At 30.6% G+C, this 20,777-nt stretch overlaps 2 protein-coding genes across 5 annotated transcripts; one reads left to right on the top strand and one right to left on the bottom strand.

The window, feature by feature from the left end:
• Positions 1-262: 262 nt before the first annotated feature.
• On the bottom strand, positions 263-18,967 carry LOC134243441 (neuropeptide-like protein 31). Of its 4 annotated transcripts, none has more exons than XM_062725686.1 (3): positions 18,911-18,967; positions 16,908-17,293; positions 263-402 (listed from the first exon to the last, which is right to left on the bottom strand). In XM_062725686.1, exons 2-3 carry the CDS (start codon positions 17,290-17,292, stop codon positions 302-304), a joined length of 486 nt encoding a protein of 161 aa, XP_062581670.1. In that variant the 5' UTR covers position 17,293; positions 18,911-18,967; the 3' UTR covers positions 263-301. The 4 variants fall into 4 exon arrangements, with proteins under 4 accessions (XP_062581670.1, XP_062581672.1, XP_062581673.1 ...); XM_062725688.1 differs by having other exon boundaries at positions 324-459; positions 16,938-17,293; XM_062725689.1 differs by having other exon boundaries at positions 324-450; positions 16,938-17,293.
• LOC134243440 (keratin-associated protein 19-2-like) lies at positions 6,217-7,721 on the top strand. Its single transcript, XM_062725685.1, has 3 exons — positions 6,217-6,325; positions 7,225-7,540; positions 7,641-7,721. Exons 2-3 carry the CDS (start codon positions 7,226-7,228, stop codon positions 7,650-7,652), a joined length of 327 nt encoding a protein of 108 aa, XP_062581669.1. The 5' UTR covers positions 6,217-6,325; position 7,225; the 3' UTR covers positions 7,653-7,721.
• Positions 18,968-20,777: the final 1,810 nt, after the last annotated feature.

Genomic DNA, 20,777 nt, shown 5'->3' with positions numbered 1-20,777 from the left:
TCATTTATTTTAAAAAATTTGCAACAATATCAAAATATAATAATCCATCAATTTTAATAGTAGCCCTGAAAAAAAAATTAAATTTTTGTTAAAATTCGAGAAATATTAATAGTTTAAAAATTCGAAAAATAATTCACAATAAAATAGACTTATTACAAACAAATTATGATTACCTTTCCACGTCCATAACCTTTTCCACCGAAGCCTCCTAATCCAATTCCAAAGCCCCCGTATCCTCCCCGTATCCTTTCCCCCAGCCTAATCCTCCATATCCGCCGTATCCTCCATAGCCGCCATATCCTCAATATCCACCAAGACCTCCCCATCCTTTACCTCCATATCTGCCATATCCACCATATCCTCCAAAGCCACCATATCCGCCATATCCTCCCCATCCTAAGCCTCCATATCATTTTCCTCCCCATCTAAAACCCCCAAGGACTCCATATCCTCCCCAACCTAATCCTTTTCCACCGAGGATAACAATGCTTTTACTGTATCCTTTACCATAGAAGGCATCACTTGGGGCAACAAAGAGCAGGACTAGGAAGCACAGGTACTTAAATATTCTGTCAAAAAGAGAAATTTTAAAATATGCATATAATTCAGACCATTATATTTAAAGTCTAACTCAAAGGAACAAAAAATACATAGTTCTTATTTATGGATCAATCACTTTTTTAAAAGTCGTTATTTAAATTGATATGAAGGTCAATATATCTTGGTAAAAGTATCGTTAATAAAAAGTTCTCAGGGAATTAACAGTTTAGGAGGATGACAGATATTTCACGTTTTCGAAAGTGCATTTCAATATGCCATTCTGAATAAATCACTAGTGTCGTTAAAAATAAATAGATTTGATCCCACCTCTGATGTTTTGGAGGTCCGTGTTTGCTCCGCTCCTTTTTTGTATTTTTTTTGGGACTTTTGAGCTTTAATACTATTTGTTATCTCCATATAGTTCATTACGAAATGTTGACGATTGAAAAACTGTAGGCATCTTGTTTATCATACAATTAAGGTATTTCCATCCTCTGATGATGTCATAGGTTTTTGCAGAAATTGTTATTAATTTAAATTCATGCCAAGTAATACAATAATTTTTATAAGAATGATTTTCAATAGATGTAATGATAAATATTGTTAAGTAAAAGAATTTTTAAAATGCTTATTTTCTTTTTTTTAAACAAATATTCAATCTTTTAAAAATGTTGACAAGGGCAATAACTCCTTCTCAGGCATTTCCTTTATTGTACTTCTTATGTAAATAGTTTCCCTGGTATTCACAATTCAAAAGTATCTCAGAAGTAGCATGTATTTCTGAACTTTCAGCATCAGAATTGTAACCGGGTATCCGGTATAGATGAAATGAATGAGTCCGTATTTTGGATGAGGATAGGTTTATTGATCTAAATGGTACATGAAAACCCTGTGAATAAAATAGTCAAATTAATAACAAAATAAAATGCAATACTTATACTGTAATCTTTAACCATGAATCACTTTACAATTCACTTGCTGCTGTTTACAATTATCCATTATAAAATCATTTAACTTCTTAATTGTGAAAAATAGTTATTTCTGGTAATCTTTGATAAAATAGATAATGAATAATATACAATTTCTCAACAAACGAAATGAAACGAAACAAAATGCAAATAAAACAAACATAAAAGAAAATAGTACGTCTATAATATGAAACATGCAGAACATACATAAAGACAAATTAAACAAATACACACAATCAATCTTACCCCACATGAGGTGTAAAGGTTTGTTACCATATACACTTGGGTATAGCCATTATGGCAATAGTAGGCAGTATTACATAAAACGTAGGGTCTGTTTAGTTTACGTTAGATTTTAATTTGTTCAGAACCACAAAAATTTACTTTCTCACATGAATCTCTTGAAATCTTTAATAAATGATAAATACTTAAAAACATACTAAAATTATCTGAGTACAATTAATCAATTAACTCAGTGTGCACACAATACAATTACGCTAGCTCTTAAACTTTTAAGTAATGAAAATGACAAAATTACGTAAAAAAATACTTTTAGAAAATACACCTACATTAAACTAAAAGAATAATTACCTTCAAATTCCAGTAGATATTAATAGGTAAATCAAATATTTCAAAGTTATAGCTGACCCTGCCCTGGCAACTACGTATATATGTAGCACGAACTTGTGCCACCGGGAAAGTGAAAACCCGCCAAACCAGGTAACCTAATCGAAATACCTGCGGTGCAATCAACCATAAAATTTAAGGTCATACAGTCCGAGGTCGTCTGTAGCTATAAATAACTTATTCTTTAAATAAATGCAAATCTTATAAAACTTACCAGATAATATTAATAACAAGAACACAAATAATTCGATCATAATTTTTATTAATGTCAACAGTTTAAACCTGAAATAAATATTACTTACACTATTTAAAAACACTTATTTACTATACAATACTGACTACAACAGAATTATGCAATTGAACCAGTTTTTACATAATTTTTACCATAATGTTTACAAAAAATGTACATTTTTTTAATGTTGACATACACTTCTGTTTATTTATGTCTCCTATCCTAAATAATATGGCAACCTATCCTTTTTTGCAATAAATGAAAAATTTAAACTATATTAAATGAAAATAATTGCTGTTTTTGTACTTTGAACCATTAAAATTATGAGGGTGGAAAAACCTTAAGCCGTAAGGCTAGTAAGCCCTTATCAATTTATAAACAGTACAACATTTAAATAAAAAAAACAGATCTGGCAGACTCTGTACTTTCTTTAATTTTAAATTCATTGGCATATATCGAAGTTTGGAAATCCAGTAGGTAGACAATCACATGCATTTTGTTTGTTGTTTGCGTCTTATTTTGTTGAGTTTCGTTATATGAAATACGTCATGGAGCATTATGTTTTTGCGTAGCTCTATTATGACGTCACAATGAAAAGCTTTCATTCTCGTTAATGCTCGTTTTACTGCTTCAAACGACAGTGCTTTAGTCAATCAAAACGTGTTTTACAAAAAATTGCATTAGAATTTTGTTTTGATTCAGTTGTGATGCCATCGTTCAAAGTTATTAAAACTCTCTGAGAAAAAGCGATAATATAAAACTATGATGAAAAGAGAATGCTTTAATAATAATTATTACTCAAGAATGTATTTTTCTATAATTTTTCAAGTTCTTTAATTTATATTTAAGAGCTGATATCGTTCTTGAAATAGATTCAGTACAGACATTTTGCATTTTTTGAATGTAAAACACCCAAGTGTCTATAGTCCTATCAACGAAATTGCAGACTGCAGGTTCAGAATGCAAATATTTGAAAATGGTTTACATTGTGACGTCGTTTTATGTTTATGTGACGTCAGTTATAAGGCTCCTTGTGTGATCAAATGAAAACAACATATTGAATATGATAGTAAAAACATCCGAGATACTCCGTATGAAAAGTACAGAGATGTTCCGGAAAGGTGTGATAAAGGGTGTGAGAAAGGGTGAAATAATGGGTGTTGATACGGGGTGTATAATACAGGGCGCGTGTCTGTGTTCATATCAGGGATTCAAAAAACCCTGTATTATATAACAAATATATAATAAACAAGGTTATTAAGTGAATATGAGTTTTGAATAGCATTTGCTCGGATGGTTTATTCTATGATGCGCTGTTACAACGCACTTTGAAAAAGAACTATATGCGGTATATTGCATATGTTTGCCCCCACAAAAGTCAAATTTTGAAAACTTCCTGAAATGTGCTGAATTCAATAAATTGTACGAGAAATATAAGTTAACAGAAAATATTATAGTTCCAGAGCAGTGTATTCACAATTTCTGTTTTTATCACGTCACAAACTAGTCCGATTTTATATCCTTTTTCAGAAAGAGGACAAAATGGACAAAATTTCAACAATTTAAGCTTTAGAATTTATAGAGCGCATGTGTGTTCAGGAACAATATTGACATATTTCATTGATATTATCATTCTACACATTATATCAAAATATTAATCCTGAACACACATGCGCTCGGTGACTTTTATTTAAAATATCGACGAAATATGTACATTTTTCTGCAAAATTCATAAAAAACTGAAATTTACGTCATATTTGTGACGTCATTACGTACATATGACGTCATTACTTATGAAATTATTCAGTGCTTTGAAGTCAGCATATACTCCCCTGTTTAAGGACTTAATTAAATATTACTCCATCAAAGTTTGATTTTGGGGGGCAAATGTTGGTTAATACCGCATATAGTTCTTTGGGACCAAATCAACGCACTTTGAAAAAATAAAATTTCTTTTCAAAGTGCGTTAATATCGACCATATTAACGCACTTTGAAAAAATATGTATGATTTGGGCAATATTCTTGCAAATCTTGGGTATGATAAATAATTGACCCTGTTTCATAACTCTTCGGTGATGAGGTCACTTCAGGATGTGAAAGTGAGCGATTTTTATTTTTCCATACTTTGAAAATTCTTTCTCTGTTAAATGTTTTACTGTACTTAATTTTTTTTCAGTTTGCATACATTTTATATGTAAACTAAAATTTATTGAAAGTTTTCAACGTCATACCAGTTATGCATATACATATATTTGGGTGTAGCATAGGCATCTGTACCCGCAGGGGGGGGGGGGGGGGGAGGTAGTAACACAATGTTTAGCAAAGACATAATATAGGCATTGAAATTGGGACTTATGTTGGGGGGGGGGGGGGTATCCACTTTCAATTCGCTACCGACTGCTATGTATAGTGTATAAGAAAAAAAAAGAGTTGGGCTGAGAGACCTTCTACTCGTCTTTTCCTTGTTCTCAATGAGGTTAAATGAGTACATGTAAATCAAAAAGTTTTCGAAAGATATAATTATAACAAATTGATTCTCTTAATTAATAAAATGTAGAATAGTCTACAATTTTTTGTTTTATGCATATCTTTTTTTCAAAGCGCGTTAAATGTCCCCATAGTAAAAAATGTTTATGTACACACTCAACGCACTTTGAAATTTTTTTTCAAAGTGCGTTGAGTGTGTCCCAAATTAAACGCACTTTGAAAACTTTTTTTCAAAGTGCCTTGATTTTGTCCCAATTTTAACGCACTTTGAAAAATTTTCAAAGTGCGTTGTCACAATGCGCGCTAGCTAGTTTTTCAAAATTCAAAATGAAACTAGTCCGTCCTTTCATTAATTAATCGTAGCGACATTGAAAAATGAAATATAAATATTGTACATGACAATATTGAAAGCAGTATAAAAATCACTGCATTAATCATTTGTTAATTCATTTATTTTGGGACAATTTCTACAACGATTTCACATTTTTGATAATATTATAATGCAACGGTAATAAATTATCCTTAAATATACATGTATTAAACCATTATGGACTCTTTTGGTGTTGAATATGGTTTGAAAGAAGGAAAGAAGCCTCAGTCAATATTGATATTTTTCTGGTGAATAACAAACTATATTCAACACCAAAAGAGTCCATAGTTGTTTTATTATATAGTTTGAATTTGAAAAAATAAGACATTGAAGGCTGAATGACGACACCATTTTCATTAGCAAACTGTCGTTGTTGAAAAAAAACCAGATTACAGTTTGTCACCTCCGTGTTTTCCTTTCCAAGTTTCGCTTTGTAAGACGTCCAAATGTTTTTAAATAATAATAAAAAACAAACCATTTTCAACAACATAAGATTCCATAATTTTTTTATTATATAGTCCAGATTTGAATGAATAAGACACTTAAGGCTGCATGACAACACCATTTTCATTTACAAACTTCTCTCGTTAAAAATAAAAAAGGTATGATTATGGGTTGTAACCACTGTTTTTCCATTCCGAATTTTGCTGTGTGTAAGATGCCACAAATTTAATAATAATAATAATAGTTTCGTTGTGCTCAATTTGATGTAAAAACTGAAAATAATACTGAAAAAAACCCATAAAATTATTTGCAAAGAGAAAATTACAAATTTGCATAAAATTCCTTTGTTATTGGATCTTCCTTTTCTTCATAGTTGTTCAAATATATATTCCTTAGGTGACAGTATTTGGACAAACCGGATGTATATTTTGATTGTTAAGTAATGCAGACTTTGGTATTTACGACCAATTATGATAAAGACACGGATATATCCTTGAACTATCAACCAAAACATATCTGTATAATTAATTTTCTTGATAAAAACAATTTCAAATGTGGACATATAACATTTAAGAGGTTTTAGCAGAAGTTGTATAAAAGGAGAGTTTTATCCGTTTTCTTCATAACCGTCTCTGAGGCCCTAAATATCAACCAAGGTAAGCTTTTTTTTTTAATTCTAGAAACGCTGTTAATCAGATGTGGATCCTAAAAAAACTTCAAATTTTCCGATAATCTGTAATAGCGAAACTACACTTTATGCAAAATACCTCACTATTAATTATAATTAAGACGCTTTATTAGCATATACGAGAACTGTTTTTTCAATAAAAAAAAAATAATACGGAACTCGGAATTTCTCACATTTTGTGGCTGTTCATAAACAAAATTTCCTTCTTGAAGAACACACTGATTGTATATAAATATACTCTTATGTTTTTGTTATAAGGATGCTGGAGATCCTCGTCGGCTATTTTTTTTTACAGGAGAGCAATTTTTTCAACACTGGTAGAAATCCGATGAGCACTAATTGTGCTCATATTGTAGCTGACCTTTTATATATTCCTATGAAGCAAAATTTATTCAAATTTTCTGATAGAGGAAAACACTTGTTGTGTCTTTCGATTCGACGTTCAGATATCTCGAGTATTATTTTTTTAACTAACAAAAATTATTCGGTATTCGATAATGGCCTACTAACATCTCAGTTGTTTGTAGATTTTCAATCGTCAATTTTTATTATCATTTAATAGGAAATATATTTACTTATAACGATACCAATACTTTATTCAGAATGGACTATTTATATATTAAAAAAAAAAAAAACTTTCAAAAAGGTTATATATCTGACATTCTCTTAAACTGTATGATATTCTCCATGAAATTTTGTAAACGATGCTCTTGCGAACTTCTGAGTATCATATCATTTTAAATTACCGACTTAAAGCTGACTCTAAACCATAAAAAGCAAACACTTTATATATTTTTTGTCCATTTGAGTTTCACTTTTGATATAATGGCGTTGAATTATTTGCCTGTTAATTTCTCTTTTTGACAGAATGCTTAAGTCACTGTGCTTCCTAGTCCTGCTCTTCGTAGCCCTTAGCGATGCCTTCTATGGTAAAGGATACGGTAAAAGCATTGTTATCCTCGGTGGAAAAGGAATAGGTTTTGGAGGATATGGCGGATATGGAGGATATGGTGGCTTTAGAGGATTTGGCGGATATGGAGGTAAAGGATTTGGAGGATATGGAGGATACGGCGGATATGGTGGATATGGCGGATACGGAGGATATGGCGGATATGGCGGATACGGAGGATATGGCGGATATGGAGGATACGGAAATTTTGGATTTGGTTTAGGAAGTGGAAAGGTAATCCTAATTTAATGCGTCTATATTATGCAAATTACTTCCAAATTTCTTTATCTTTTTCTTTGTTTCTCAAATGTTAACAAATGTATTTTTTTTTCAGGGCTACTATTAAAGTTGATGAATGGTTACATTTTATTATTGTTGCATTTTTTCGTTAAATAAATGATGTAAAATAACTAGATTTCAATTTTTATGTTTTACTGACACTTATAGTACAGATGGTTTGAAGTTCCATGTTATGTATATGAGACGACAAAGTATCAAGACATACACTCTACATAGACAAGAAACCCTGTTACCGACACCACGAAAACATCTCCTTAAGTATATATCACGACGTATTGTCAAACAGCAATAGTTATTTCCATTCTTTTGTCGATTTGTTTAGTTATCAAAAGCACGTTCTGAGTAAAAAATGACTGACTCGGACAAGTTAATTAACAGAATTTCAACGGTTCGTTTAAAGTCAACGTTCAGTTATTTTTTTAATTATATAAAATAAATTGAAACTAATCAGGGAAACCTACTGTTATAGACTGTAATCAATTGTAATAAATATGCACTTTTCATACAACCTTTTATGAAAACATAAAAATCAAATTTTCAATATTCCCAGTTTTAAAATTTTTTAATGAAACTAGTCCGTACTTTCATTAAGCACTAAAACACCCATTAAAGACACATCTTTGCAGGTTAATTTTCATACAACATGTCTAAGAGTACTTACCTCTTAAAATTGAACAGCCAAAAGTGAACATAAAGAAGTCTGATATCATATTTTAGTTCGCTATGCACCAAATCACATCAAATTCATGTTAAATCTTGTGAAAATCAAAAATAATTAATATTCCAGGAAAATAATTGAAATCTTCTCTGAAAAACATTAAAAAATTGATGTTGAATCTGTCCAAGTCTATCAGAAAAAAATCTCAAAATCTCTTTATTTTTAAGAATCTCATAATCTACGTTGTTTATGTGCCATTTTTTCTTTAAAACTATAAAGAATTATATCTAAGGTTCACAAAAACATATATTTTATTAATCTTGACCAGAAAAATTTAACAAAAAAGCATTTTGTACACGTATACCCCCAATTTCGGTATATCAAGTTTTTCAATCATTCTTTGCATAATTTTAAAAAAGGAAAATTTAAAAAGGAGATACATACTTAAAATAAATGAAAAAAAAATCTCTAGTTAGTTTGTTTAAAAAATTAAAAAGGTTTAGGTCCATAAAGGCAATTAAGAATGATGCGCTTTGTTTGTACTGAATGACATATAGTCCTTTGAACAGAGTACAATGTTAATTTCCATGACAAATGTATAACAAATGTTTATCAAATGCTTTGTATGCACAATAACACTGTAGTACACAAATATATACTTGCTATATTATTATCAATCTTCAAAAAAGATTTTATTTCTTTTGACAAGTGATAATAAGAATTTTGTATTGGTGTGTAAAATTAAAACCGGATCCGTAAAAGTATGGACCTTCCTTAAAAAATTGCAGTGAATAAAATTTCTTCAAATCTAGACGAGCACACTTGTCCAAGAACACCAGTAAGCTTAATCAAGACACTTATAATTACTGGCTTTCTAAAATCCTGAGTTACGCTAGTTCTACCCAACCCCTCTTAAAAGTTTGCTTACTATTAAGGATTTTGTGGCATCTTACATGCCCAAAATCTTGCAGTGAAAAGGATGTGCTTACAAATTATCATCTTGAAAATATTTTAAATATAAAGTTTCCACTTACATGAAAAAATAACATAGCAAACTAGAACACTAATAACTTGTGTAGTTAGTGTGTCTTATACTGGATTAAAAAATGTGAATACGTGTATATAGTTTATCACATCTGCAGATATTGACAATAACACTATAGCTAGTATTTAAAATCACAAAGAATTTTGAATCATATGATTTATTTTCTCTTTGAAATTTTACAGATCATGTGATTGTAATAGTAAAGAAGATTTCATTTCATTTTTGAATGCATTTTTAATACTGAAGTCAGTTATTTTTAAATGCTCATATCTAATTTTATTTTTTGTTTTCCATATGACCCATTTCTAAATTCATATTAAAGTGTTAACAAAGGTTCTTTGGGTTTGCTGTTCCTTCAAATATCCTTATGTTATTGTTTGTTGGTCAATTTGTAAAGTTCCGTTTAGTTGTGGCGCATTTTCAATTATATCTTCTAGTAACTTGAGTGTTGCTTTCACATTTGTGCAATGGAAAAAGAGATGTTGTTGATTTTGTTTATGATTTGTACATAAGTTGCATAAACCATTGGATAGTCCAATTTTATGTAATTTATCTTCAATATTCAATATATTATGCACACATTTCCATTGGAATTCTTGAATTTTATTTTTAACTTTCATTTTTGAAATACCGTCCCAAACTAAGTTCCACTGTATGTTATTTTGATACATTTTCCCCAATTTTTCTGGACATTTCGGAACTATTTTCTTGTTTAATATTTTTTCTATCTTCTTTATCTTAATATCTTCATTAGTTACCACTTTATTAGTATTTCTTTTTATGAGTAAATTATTATTCAATTTATAAGGGAGTTTTGTTTCGCTATTAGATGCTGAGTTGTTTCTTTTCAGTATTGGATGAAACATTTTAGGAATAACTGATCTAACATCTTTTTTTCTAATAATTTATTAAAAATGGTGCCATTATATTTAAAACAATTTTCCGCATCATTCCAAATGTCTTTAAATTTTAATAAGCCACTTTTAATAAATGATTCCACATATAGGCCTTCCCCCTGGAATTGTATAAGTTTATTACCAAAGTTTGAGGGGTTAGGTATTTCTTCTCGATTCTTTGGCTCAAATTTTGACTGAAATTCGCTTTATGCGATGAGTGCTTTTTTTATATATAAAAACTAGACATGTTGTTTTAAAAAGAAATCGGAGATAAATCTAAACACGTGCATAAGAAATATTTTTGAGTTGAATACAGATCTTTACTCTGTAACCAGTGTTTACCAATAGCATTCCATGTTTCTAACTTTGAATGCATGATTTTATAAATTGTTTTTATTTGCTTACTTTTTATAAATCAAATATATTTATCATGTTCATTCGTCCTTCATTCTTGCTTAAACAGCACACATTTCTGTCAATTTTATTCAATTTATTATCCCAAATAAAAGACCGGACAATATCATTTATTTGTTTTGAATATATATCCGGTATTCCCCTCATTTCGATTTCATAGCCAATAATTGGAAATGTTAAATCTTTATTATCAAAGTTTTCCCTTTGAATGTAAGGTTCCTAGTTTTCCAGACATGCAAGCTATTCATTATTTTTTTTCTATTTTTTCCAACCATATTGCATTAGTATCAATACCATATCCATGATGTACCACCAAAGTTTTAATGTTAGATTTTATCCATTGTACTTTTTTTAAATTTTGGCTTTTTACCATTTGAGTTTCCAATAAATAAACTCTTTGTTTTAGAGAAGTTGATTTTTGCCCCTGAAGCTCTTTCATATATTTCTGAAACCTCAAAAGAGTTTATAATAGGTCCCTCATCTTTATTAAATAGCTATATGTCGTCCGCAAACATATTTATTTTACACTCTATGTATTTATCTTCACTAGGAATTAAGATGCCTTTTATTTGAGGATTCTGTCCAATTGCACAAGCCGTAGGTTCTATTTGAAGTACGAAAAGAAGGAGCTATGGGACACCCTTGTCTTGCTGATATTGAGAAGTATTTTGATATAAATCTGTTAGTTTTAATGCAAGCTTTTGATATTGTTAGAAGCATTTTTATCCATTTACAGTATTTTTCACCAAAGTTAAATCTCTGGAATGTGGCTTCTATCCATCCCCATTCTATTCTATCAAATGCTTTCTGTTGGTCTAGGAATATTATTGCTCCTTCTAAATCTTCATTTTCTGCATAATCTATAATGTTTTGAATTAGTCTATTTGCATCACTGAAATTTCTACCCTTTACAATGGTATCCTGTCTCCCTCTCCTACAAAATTTGCGGCCATTTTCATCCAACATTGTGTGTGTTGTATTATTATGATCTTGTTTCTCAAAAATTAGTTTTTGATCTCAATGAATTAATTTTGGCAGTACAACATTTAACCTCTCAGAAAGTATCTTAGCAATAATTTTCTAATAATCATTGTTTAGCATTGTTAAAGGTCTCCAATTTTTTATATCTTCCCTTTCATTCCCTTTATGTATTAATGAAATAACTCCTTTAGTTTGTGAGTCACAAAGTATGGCCTTATGAAAAATATATTTTATTACTTTTGAAAATTCGGTTTTAATTGTTCCCCAGTATAACTGATAGAAGGTTAACAGTATTCCATCTTCAACAGGTGATTTGTTTGGTTTAATGCCATAAATATATCGCTGTGAAGCATGTTTATATCACTCTCATCTAATTTGCACTTTACAGTCTCTAATAATAAATTTCCACTTTCTCTATCCCTACCCTCCGTATTTAATAACTTGTAATAAAATTTCACTTGCTCTTCAATTATTGAATAAATGTCAGTTTTATGACTGCCATTTTCTGCTTTAATTCTAGCCTACAATTTCTTTTCCCCATTATTTTTTTCTAATTGGAAGAAATATTTAGAAGGTGCTTTTCCTTCATCAAAACACTTACATTTAGATCTTATAATTGCAGCTTCTGTCTTATCCGTATAAATGTCTTTAATTTTTTGCTCAAGATCATTTTGATACTTTTTGTCACTTGAAGGCTTATTTTTAATTTCTTCTAATTCTTTTTCTAATTTTGCAAGTTTCCTTTTATTAAGGGGGATGTACGGCCACCTTTAGTGCTGTGAGAACAAAATGTAAACATTTCTTCAAATGGCTAAAATACATCATATTTTGATCAAATTTTAAGTCCTTATGATAAAGATACATAAATATTCATAACTGAATGCATGTTGTGCATATATAATCTATACTTTTGCAGAAAAATGCATTTGATATGCTCCTTAGAACTGCGCAGCTACAGAATTCAGCAGAACCTTAAAAAATCCAAAAAAAATATGCAAACTGTGCATCAATGTTCTGTCTAAATCAATTGTACCATTTGTTGAGAAAATGTCTAAATTTTGCACTCTTAAATGATAATGTCAAGTTCAAAACAAGGTATCGTTGTCTTCAAAAAGAGTGTAAAGAACCATGAAAGTATAGTTCCTGGATAGTTTTCCAGACCTCTTCTTAATATGGAGGGACATAACAATCTTTAAATGTAGAAGAGAATTACAAATAGTATATGAACACTTTTAAAAGAGGAAATGTGTTATAGTATGGCTTGAAGTAATTTATTTAGTATTATTATCGAACAGTTGTTAAATAATGTACTTATTGATATCAAAGAAAAAAATCTTAAACTCTTTGATTCCAGGTAAGGAAAAATGAGCACCATCAAAGTTAAGAATTAAGAGTTTGTAAGTTTGCCACAGATAACTTATAATATATATCAAAATTTTAATTATCACCAATGAAACACAAAGAAATTAAACACATAAAACGATATCAGGAGTTTTTTCTTGTTTAATATGATCAATGTACGAGAGGTGATCAAAAAGTTCGCGAACTATCTCTATACCTACAAAACCACAAATCAGGTTAGAAACAAATTTGGTGCACACATAGCCAAACACAAGTTCTATAAAATAGCACATGCTGAATAAAGTTTTGCTCATAATGACGTCATTATGCAGATTCTTGTGACGAAAAATGGTTGCCTCAGTGGAACTCGTTTAACAAACGACTAAAATATTTATGGTATATCTTAAAAATGCCTTTGAAGTAGCATATAAGAATTTGTTCATAGTTTATTAAGACAAATGACTTCCTACAAATTCAATCAATGATTGGATAGATCGTTTTAGTGAAGGAAGGCAGATGGTTAAATATGATACTTGTTATATTGCCCAGTGATATATTAGCAAGTTTGAAAAGGGATGTGTTTTAATTAAGCAATATGTTATCAAAGACCTCCAATTTACACTTTGAAAAATACTTGAATATTTCAACAATAATATAACTATCAAATACTTAAGATATATCGTTTACTTTTTGATCTACCCTCGTATACTCTGTCAAATAAACATTTACAATTTTGATTTTAGCGGAGCAACATTTGAAAAGGAATGAAATCATTCAGAGTGGGTTAGGAGATTTAATGAATAAAAAAAACTTTTTCTATTTGCCCTTTTTGTCAAAATTACAATTTTACAGAGTAAAGGAAAAAAATCAACATTAATAAACATTTTATACCATCTTTAAAATGATGTTTGGTGGTCCTCCCAACTCAGGGAAAAATTATTGAGTCCGTATTTATAGGTGGGAAAAAAATTCCTAAAATTCGTTGACGGAAGAAAAAAAACAACATGTAATAGGATGTAAGAAAAAATTGAGTCGGGCCATTTCTAGGCAGTAGATCGGGAGAGAGGGCAACCAAATATTTTTATAACAAATTGTCTTATAAGGCTAGTACATGTTCCATCACATACTTAGTAATGCAAAATTTTTGAATCTTTGGCACTATTTTGAAAAACAAACATAGGATTTTTTTTTTTATCCCAAATAAAAGGTGGGGGGGTAGCCTCTCATTTTTTTGCGTGATAGACATAGCATATGCAATGGACTTTTCTTTGCAAACATTGTGCTTGCTTCTAAATTTCAAAGAAACAACTCAATATATTTTATCAAGCTTCGTATGTTCAATGAGCGAGAGCTTACAATGTTGTCAACATAATGAGACATGATGCGTTTTTATGTCCAAACATTACTCCATACAATGTGTGATTCATTGCAAACAATCTAGCTATTTATGTGAGGTGCCTGAAGGAAATCCTATAACTGCCTATTTTTTCTATCTAACTGCTAAACAAAATGACACATGTACCAACTTTTCGAATGTAAGACATGTAATTACAATTTGTTTTTCATGCACCGCATATTGTTTAACATTTTCAAATTAAATGCTAAGCATCCTCCTTGCAGTGCCCCATTTGAAAATAACTTCTATCGCCACAGAAAAAAGACCCGCCGTAATCACATATGTTTAGGACATGTTTTATCTTTTTTCTTGAGTTTTAAAGAAACCAACAAATCATCAAGACTTGTTCCATGAAAAATTAAATATAATCATGGTAATAAACGCATCTATCCCCAGCAGATATATGCACATGCCAACCACGTGCTCAGTGGAATGATATTATCGAGGAAACTCGAGCTGTAAACAGAACAGATTTTCCCGATTTGCTGGAGTGGGGTTAAAATCGCTTTTTTTTTCATTAATCAGACGATGCAATGCAACAAATAAAAGTAGCGAGTAATATAAACTAATGATTATTACTTAGTAATTTCTTGTCTTGATGTTATTATGGTCGCATTTATTCTAAAACCAATGCTATTCGAACTCTGTGTGACAGAGGAATGTCGGACGAAATAAATACATGGTCTCAGGAAGACACCCATATGAAAAATCAAATTTTCAAGAATTATGGATAATGACAAGAAAAAAGCGAAACAAATGGTTGTAGCCATATTATCAATGAATCAAACTAACACTATATTCAATGCATTTTTCATCTCATGAATGCTGTAGCTGCGCAGTTCTAACATGATTAATTTCCTCCTAATTAAAGCAAAATAAACTTAATTATTAACTGATTTTGGTCTCTAACAGTAGGTAATTAGTGCATTAGCACTTTGAGTAACTTTGGGCTAGTTTAGTAGAGTATTAAGCGCATTCTTGGTATTTCTTATTTTACACCAGACTAGATCCAATATGGCTTGTACATCCCCCTTAACGTTTAATTTTTTTGACATCTCAATACAGAATGTTTTTATCTTATATGTTGTTAGGTCTCACCAATGTAATATATCTTCACAATTGTCTAAACTATTCTCATATGTTTCCCAAAATTCAAAAAAAGTTTTTCGGAAATCTTAAATTTTTTATAGTTTTTTCATTCATTGTCCATATCCCCGGGCCTCTTTGGATGTTATCTATTTGTATTTTTAATGTTATTAAATCATGGTCACTAAAGAAGAAGTGGGCATCCCCTGCCAACCAGTCACACCCGCCCTCTGCTCCTTGTCATGATGGGAAATAACGGAAAAATTGTCGTCAATTCTGTGTATGAATAATGGCCTAACAATGAGTAAGAAAAATGTTAGTCAGCATTTGACTCAATGATAAATTGTATTTGCTGACAATATCATTATATTGACCATAGTAATTACGAGATGATGACTTTAAACAAGACTGCTGATATTTTCCGTTTCATCAACTGGTTTGTTAACAATTATCTCGCCCCAGAAACTGCTCATACGTAGAGCACGGTCTTGCGTATCAAATCAACTGAGATATATATATATATATAAACTCCGTATGCAGGTGATGAAAGTATATTGTTGAATAAGTAAGGGAAGTTGACTATTAAAAAAATTAAAGTTAAGAATGGAAATTGCCAGTGTTAATTGACAATCCGTCGTCGATATTTCTAAATGTCGTGTCGAAGGCCACAACAAGTGTTTTCTTCTTTTCATGCATACGAATTCGCACAAATTCTGCTATATATGATACAAATTAGATCTGCTAAACGGAGCGAAATTGGTACCCATGGAAATTCCAACAGATTGTTGGAAGACCTGGTCTCCAAAAACAACATAGATATTGTCAATCAGAAACTCAAGAAACGCGACCATCTTTTTTTATTTCAACTTTAGTGTACTTGTGTGTATATAAACCCCGTATACCGGTGATTAATTTATATTTCTGCATAAGTAAGGAAAGTTGACGATTTAAAAGTTAAAGTCATCACGTTTATCATAGAGTTTGATTGTTAGATTACCATTAAAGTCTTTTTCAAGAAAAATACCCAAAAATGAAATAGATGCGTCAGACTCTCTGGTATCTTTTTTCTCAAGCTCATCGGCATTGCGTATCGACAAAAGAATAGAAATAACCATTGTTGATCGACAATACGTCGTGATATATACTTAACCCTCAAGATGACATTTTCGTGGTGTCGGTAACAGGGTTTCTTGTCTATGAAGAGTGTATGTCTTGATACTTTGTCGTCTCATATACATAACATGGAACTTCAACCCTTTGTACTATAAGGGTCAGTAAAACATAAAATTGAAATCTAGTTATTTTACATCATTTATTTAATGAAAAAATGCAACAATAATAAAATGTAAACATTCATCAATTTTAATAGTAGCCCTGAAAAAAAAGATACATTTGTTAAAATTTGAGAAACGAAAAAAAAAGTAAAAGAAATTTGGAAGTCTTTTGCATAATATAGACTCATTAAATAAAGATTACCTTTCCACCTCCATAACCTTTTCCTCCCCATCCAAAACCTCCGTATCCGCCATATCCGCCATATCCTCCGTATCCGCCATATCCGCCGTATCCGCCGTATCCTCCATATCCGCCATATCCTCCGTATCCGCCATATCCACCGTATCCTCCATATCCACCATATCCACCATATCCGCCATATCCTAAGCCTCCATATCCTCCCCATCCTTTACCTCCATATCCGCCATATCCTCCAAATCCTCCAAAGCCACCATATCCTCCATATCCGCCATATCCTCCAAAACCTATTCCTTTTCCACCGAGGATAACAATGCTTTTACCGTATCCTTTACCATAGAAGGCATCGCTAAGGGCTACGAAGAGCAGGACTAGGAAGCACAGTGACTTAAGCATTCTGTCAAAAAGAGAAATTAATAGGCAAATAATTCAAAGCCATTATATCAAAAGTGAAACTCAAATGGAAAAAATATATATTTAAAGTTCTTGCTTTTTGTGGTTTAGAATCAGCTTTAAGTCGGTAATTTAAAATGATACTGAGAAGTTCGCATGAGCATCGTTTACAAAATTTCATAGAGAATATTATACAGTTTAGGAGAATGTCAGATATATAACCTTTTTGAAAGTTTTGTGTTTTTTTTTTTTTACATAAATAGTCCATTCTGAATAAAGTATTGGTATCGTTATAAGTAAATATATTTCCTATTAAATGATAATAAAAGTTGAAAATCTACAGTTATCTTGTTTTTCAAACAACTGAGATGTTAGTAGGCCATTATCGAATACCGAATAATTTTTGTTAGTTAAAAAAATACTCGATATATCTGAACGTCGAATCGAAAGACACAAGTGTTTTCCTCTATCAGAAAATTTGAATAAATTTTGCTTCATAGGAATATATGAAAGGTCAGCTACAATATGAGCACAATTAGTGCTCATCGGATTTCTACCAGTGTTGAAAAAATTGCTCTCCTGTAAAAATATTGCCCACGAGGAACCCCAGCATCCTTATAACATAAACATAAGAGTACATTTAAATACAATCAGCGTGTTTTTTCAAGAAGGAAAGAACTGCGAACGATAGTATTGTTCTCCCGCCTACCTCCACGTCAATTTTCAAAAGTTAACATATTCGATGAATTTTTTATATTTTTTATGGATAATTATATGGATTTTCATAAAACATTACTTATTTGGGAAAACAAAGAGAGATAACTTTAAAATTTTTGTAAAACTTGTGTTTATCAATATAGAAATCAACGGAACAGGGAAAATATTTTAAAACATCCCCCCCCTCCCCCGTGTCACAAAAATTCCCTTTTACAGGTAATATTGAATGTTATTTCACAAATTCATACCAAAGCTTTTTGTGTGACACGGAGGGAACATATGTTTATTGACAAAAACGATAAAAATGCTTATTTTCCACCAATTTCAAAGCGATTTTCAACTGAAATATTATATTTTATTGATATATTCTTGTATTTATTTGCCTAAAACAAAAAAAAGATATAAGGAACATTTAATCATATCCAAGACTAATTCAAAATATGGTGATGCTTGAAACTCCGATTTCAGTGGAAGATATCGTCTACCCCCCTTTTTTCAAGAGCTGGAATTATGAATAATTTACTGTTTAGCGCTGGTATTAAGACAATTCATCAATTACCATTGAACTGTTCTTTGTATTAAACAAAGATTGTATGGCCAAATTGCTATTTATATTTGATTAAATTGTTTCAAAATGTAGGCGGGAATCGAGAGTTAACGTGCGTATTTCTTTTGTTTATGAACGGCCATAAAATATGAAAAATTCCGAGTTCCGTATTATTTTTTTTATGGAAGAAGCAGTTCTCGTATATGCTAACAAAACGTCTTAATTACAATTAATAGTGAGGTATTGTTGTATATAGTGTAGAATAGTTTCATTATTACAGATTATCGGAAAATTTGAAGTTTTTTTAGGATCCACATCTGATTAACAGCGTTTCTAGAATTGAAAAAAAAAACTTACCTTGGTTGATATATAGGGCCTCAGAGACGAATATGAAGAAAACGGATAAAACTCTCCTTTTATACAACTTCTGCTAAACCCTCTTAAATGCTATATGTCCACGTTTGAAATTGTTTTTATCAAGAAAATTAATTATACAAATATGTTTTGGTTGATAGTTCAAGGACATATCCGTGTCTTTATCATAATTGGTGGTTAATACCAAAGTCCGCATTTATTTATTTGACCATCAAAATATACATCCGGTTTATCCAACTACTGTCACCTAAGGAATAAATATTTGAACAACTATGAAGAAAAGGAAGATCAAATAACAAAGGAATTATCTGCAACTTTTTAATTTTCTCTTTGCACATAATTTTAAGGGTTATTTTTCCAGTATTATATTCAGTTTTGACATCAAATTGAACACAATGAAACTATTTTATTATCATTATGATGATGATGATGATGATGATTATTATTATTATAGTCTATTTGTCGATCCTATATAATTTGTACAAGTGCAAACAGTAATAACAGTGCTTTTTCACTGGATTTGAGGCCGTATTCACCGGAGGGTCAGCGAGCGTGTAGCTGTATTGTTACGTCACAATGAACACCTCAATCAACGTTGTAAATAATTGCAATGACTGCAGCCAGTTATGTATCAGCACAGAAAAAAAAACTAGTGCAGGAAAATTTGCGGACGTCTTACACATAGCAAAATTCGGAATGGAAAAACAGTGGTTACAACCCATAATCATACCTTTTTTATTTTTAACGAGAGAAGTTTGTAAATGAAAATGGTGTTGTCATGCAGCCTTCAGTGTCTTATTTAATCAAATCTTGACTATATAATAAAGCAATAATGGAATCTTATGTTGTTGAATATGATTTGTTATTCACCAAAAAAATTAAAGAGTCCTTAATCGTTTATTTAATAATAATAATAATGATAATAATAATTATTATTATTATTATTATTATTATTATTTTTATTATTATTAGTAGTAGTATTATTATTCTTGTTGTTGTTGTTGTTGTTGTTGTTGTTGTAGTTCTTGTTTTCTTTGTTGTTGTTGCTAAAGTTTTAGCTTTTTAATTACTTATTAATTGTATATCGTTTCTTTTTCATCCAGAGTACCCCTACTTAACTGCTTTTTAATGATGATTATTCTACAAGTTGTGTACTTTATTCTTATTAAGATATTTTAATTTTTCAAGAGTCTTTTTTTTTATAAAATAAAGTTTAAATACATTATTATATGTTTAACGATAATTAATTATCGTTGCATTTTAATGTTATCAAAAGTGTGAAATTGTTGTAGAAATTGTCCCAAAATAAATAAATTAACAAATGATGAATGCAGTGATATTTATACTGCTTTGAATACTGGCATGTACAATGTTTATATTAGTTTCATTTTTCAATGTCTCCACGGTTAATTAATGAAAGGACGGAATAGTTTCATTTTGAATTTTAAAAACTAGCTAGCGCGCATCATAGAATAAACCATCCGAGCAATTATATATCTGTATATACAATACAGGGTTTTGAATCCCTGATATGAACACAGGCACGCACCCTTTATTACAAACCCTGTATCAGCACCTTTATTTCACCCTTTATCACACCCTTTATTACACCTTTCCGGAACATATCTGTACTTTTCATACGGAGTACCTCGGATCTTTTTACTATTATATTCAATATGTTGTTTTCATTTGATCACACAAGAAGCCTTATAACTGACGTCACATAAGCATTAACCAACGTCACAATGTAAACTATTTTCAAATATATAATAAAAACAGCAATACATGGCAAAATCTGCATCACACCCAATATCAACCCCCGACCAATATTAGTCTTCTGGTCTCTGGC

The sequence above is a fragment of the Saccostrea cucullata genome, unplaced genomic scaffold (assembly GCF_032062105.1).
Source record: "Saccostrea cucullata isolate Sc308-1 unplaced genomic scaffold, CSIRO_AGI_Scuc_v1 ctg2702, whole genome shotgun sequence".
Lineage (NCBI taxonomy): Eukaryota > Metazoa > Mollusca > Bivalvia > Ostreida > Ostreidae > Saccostrea > Saccostrea cuccullata.
Note: the sequence above shows the minus strand (reverse complement) of the source record. Positions and strands in the feature narration are given on the sequence as shown.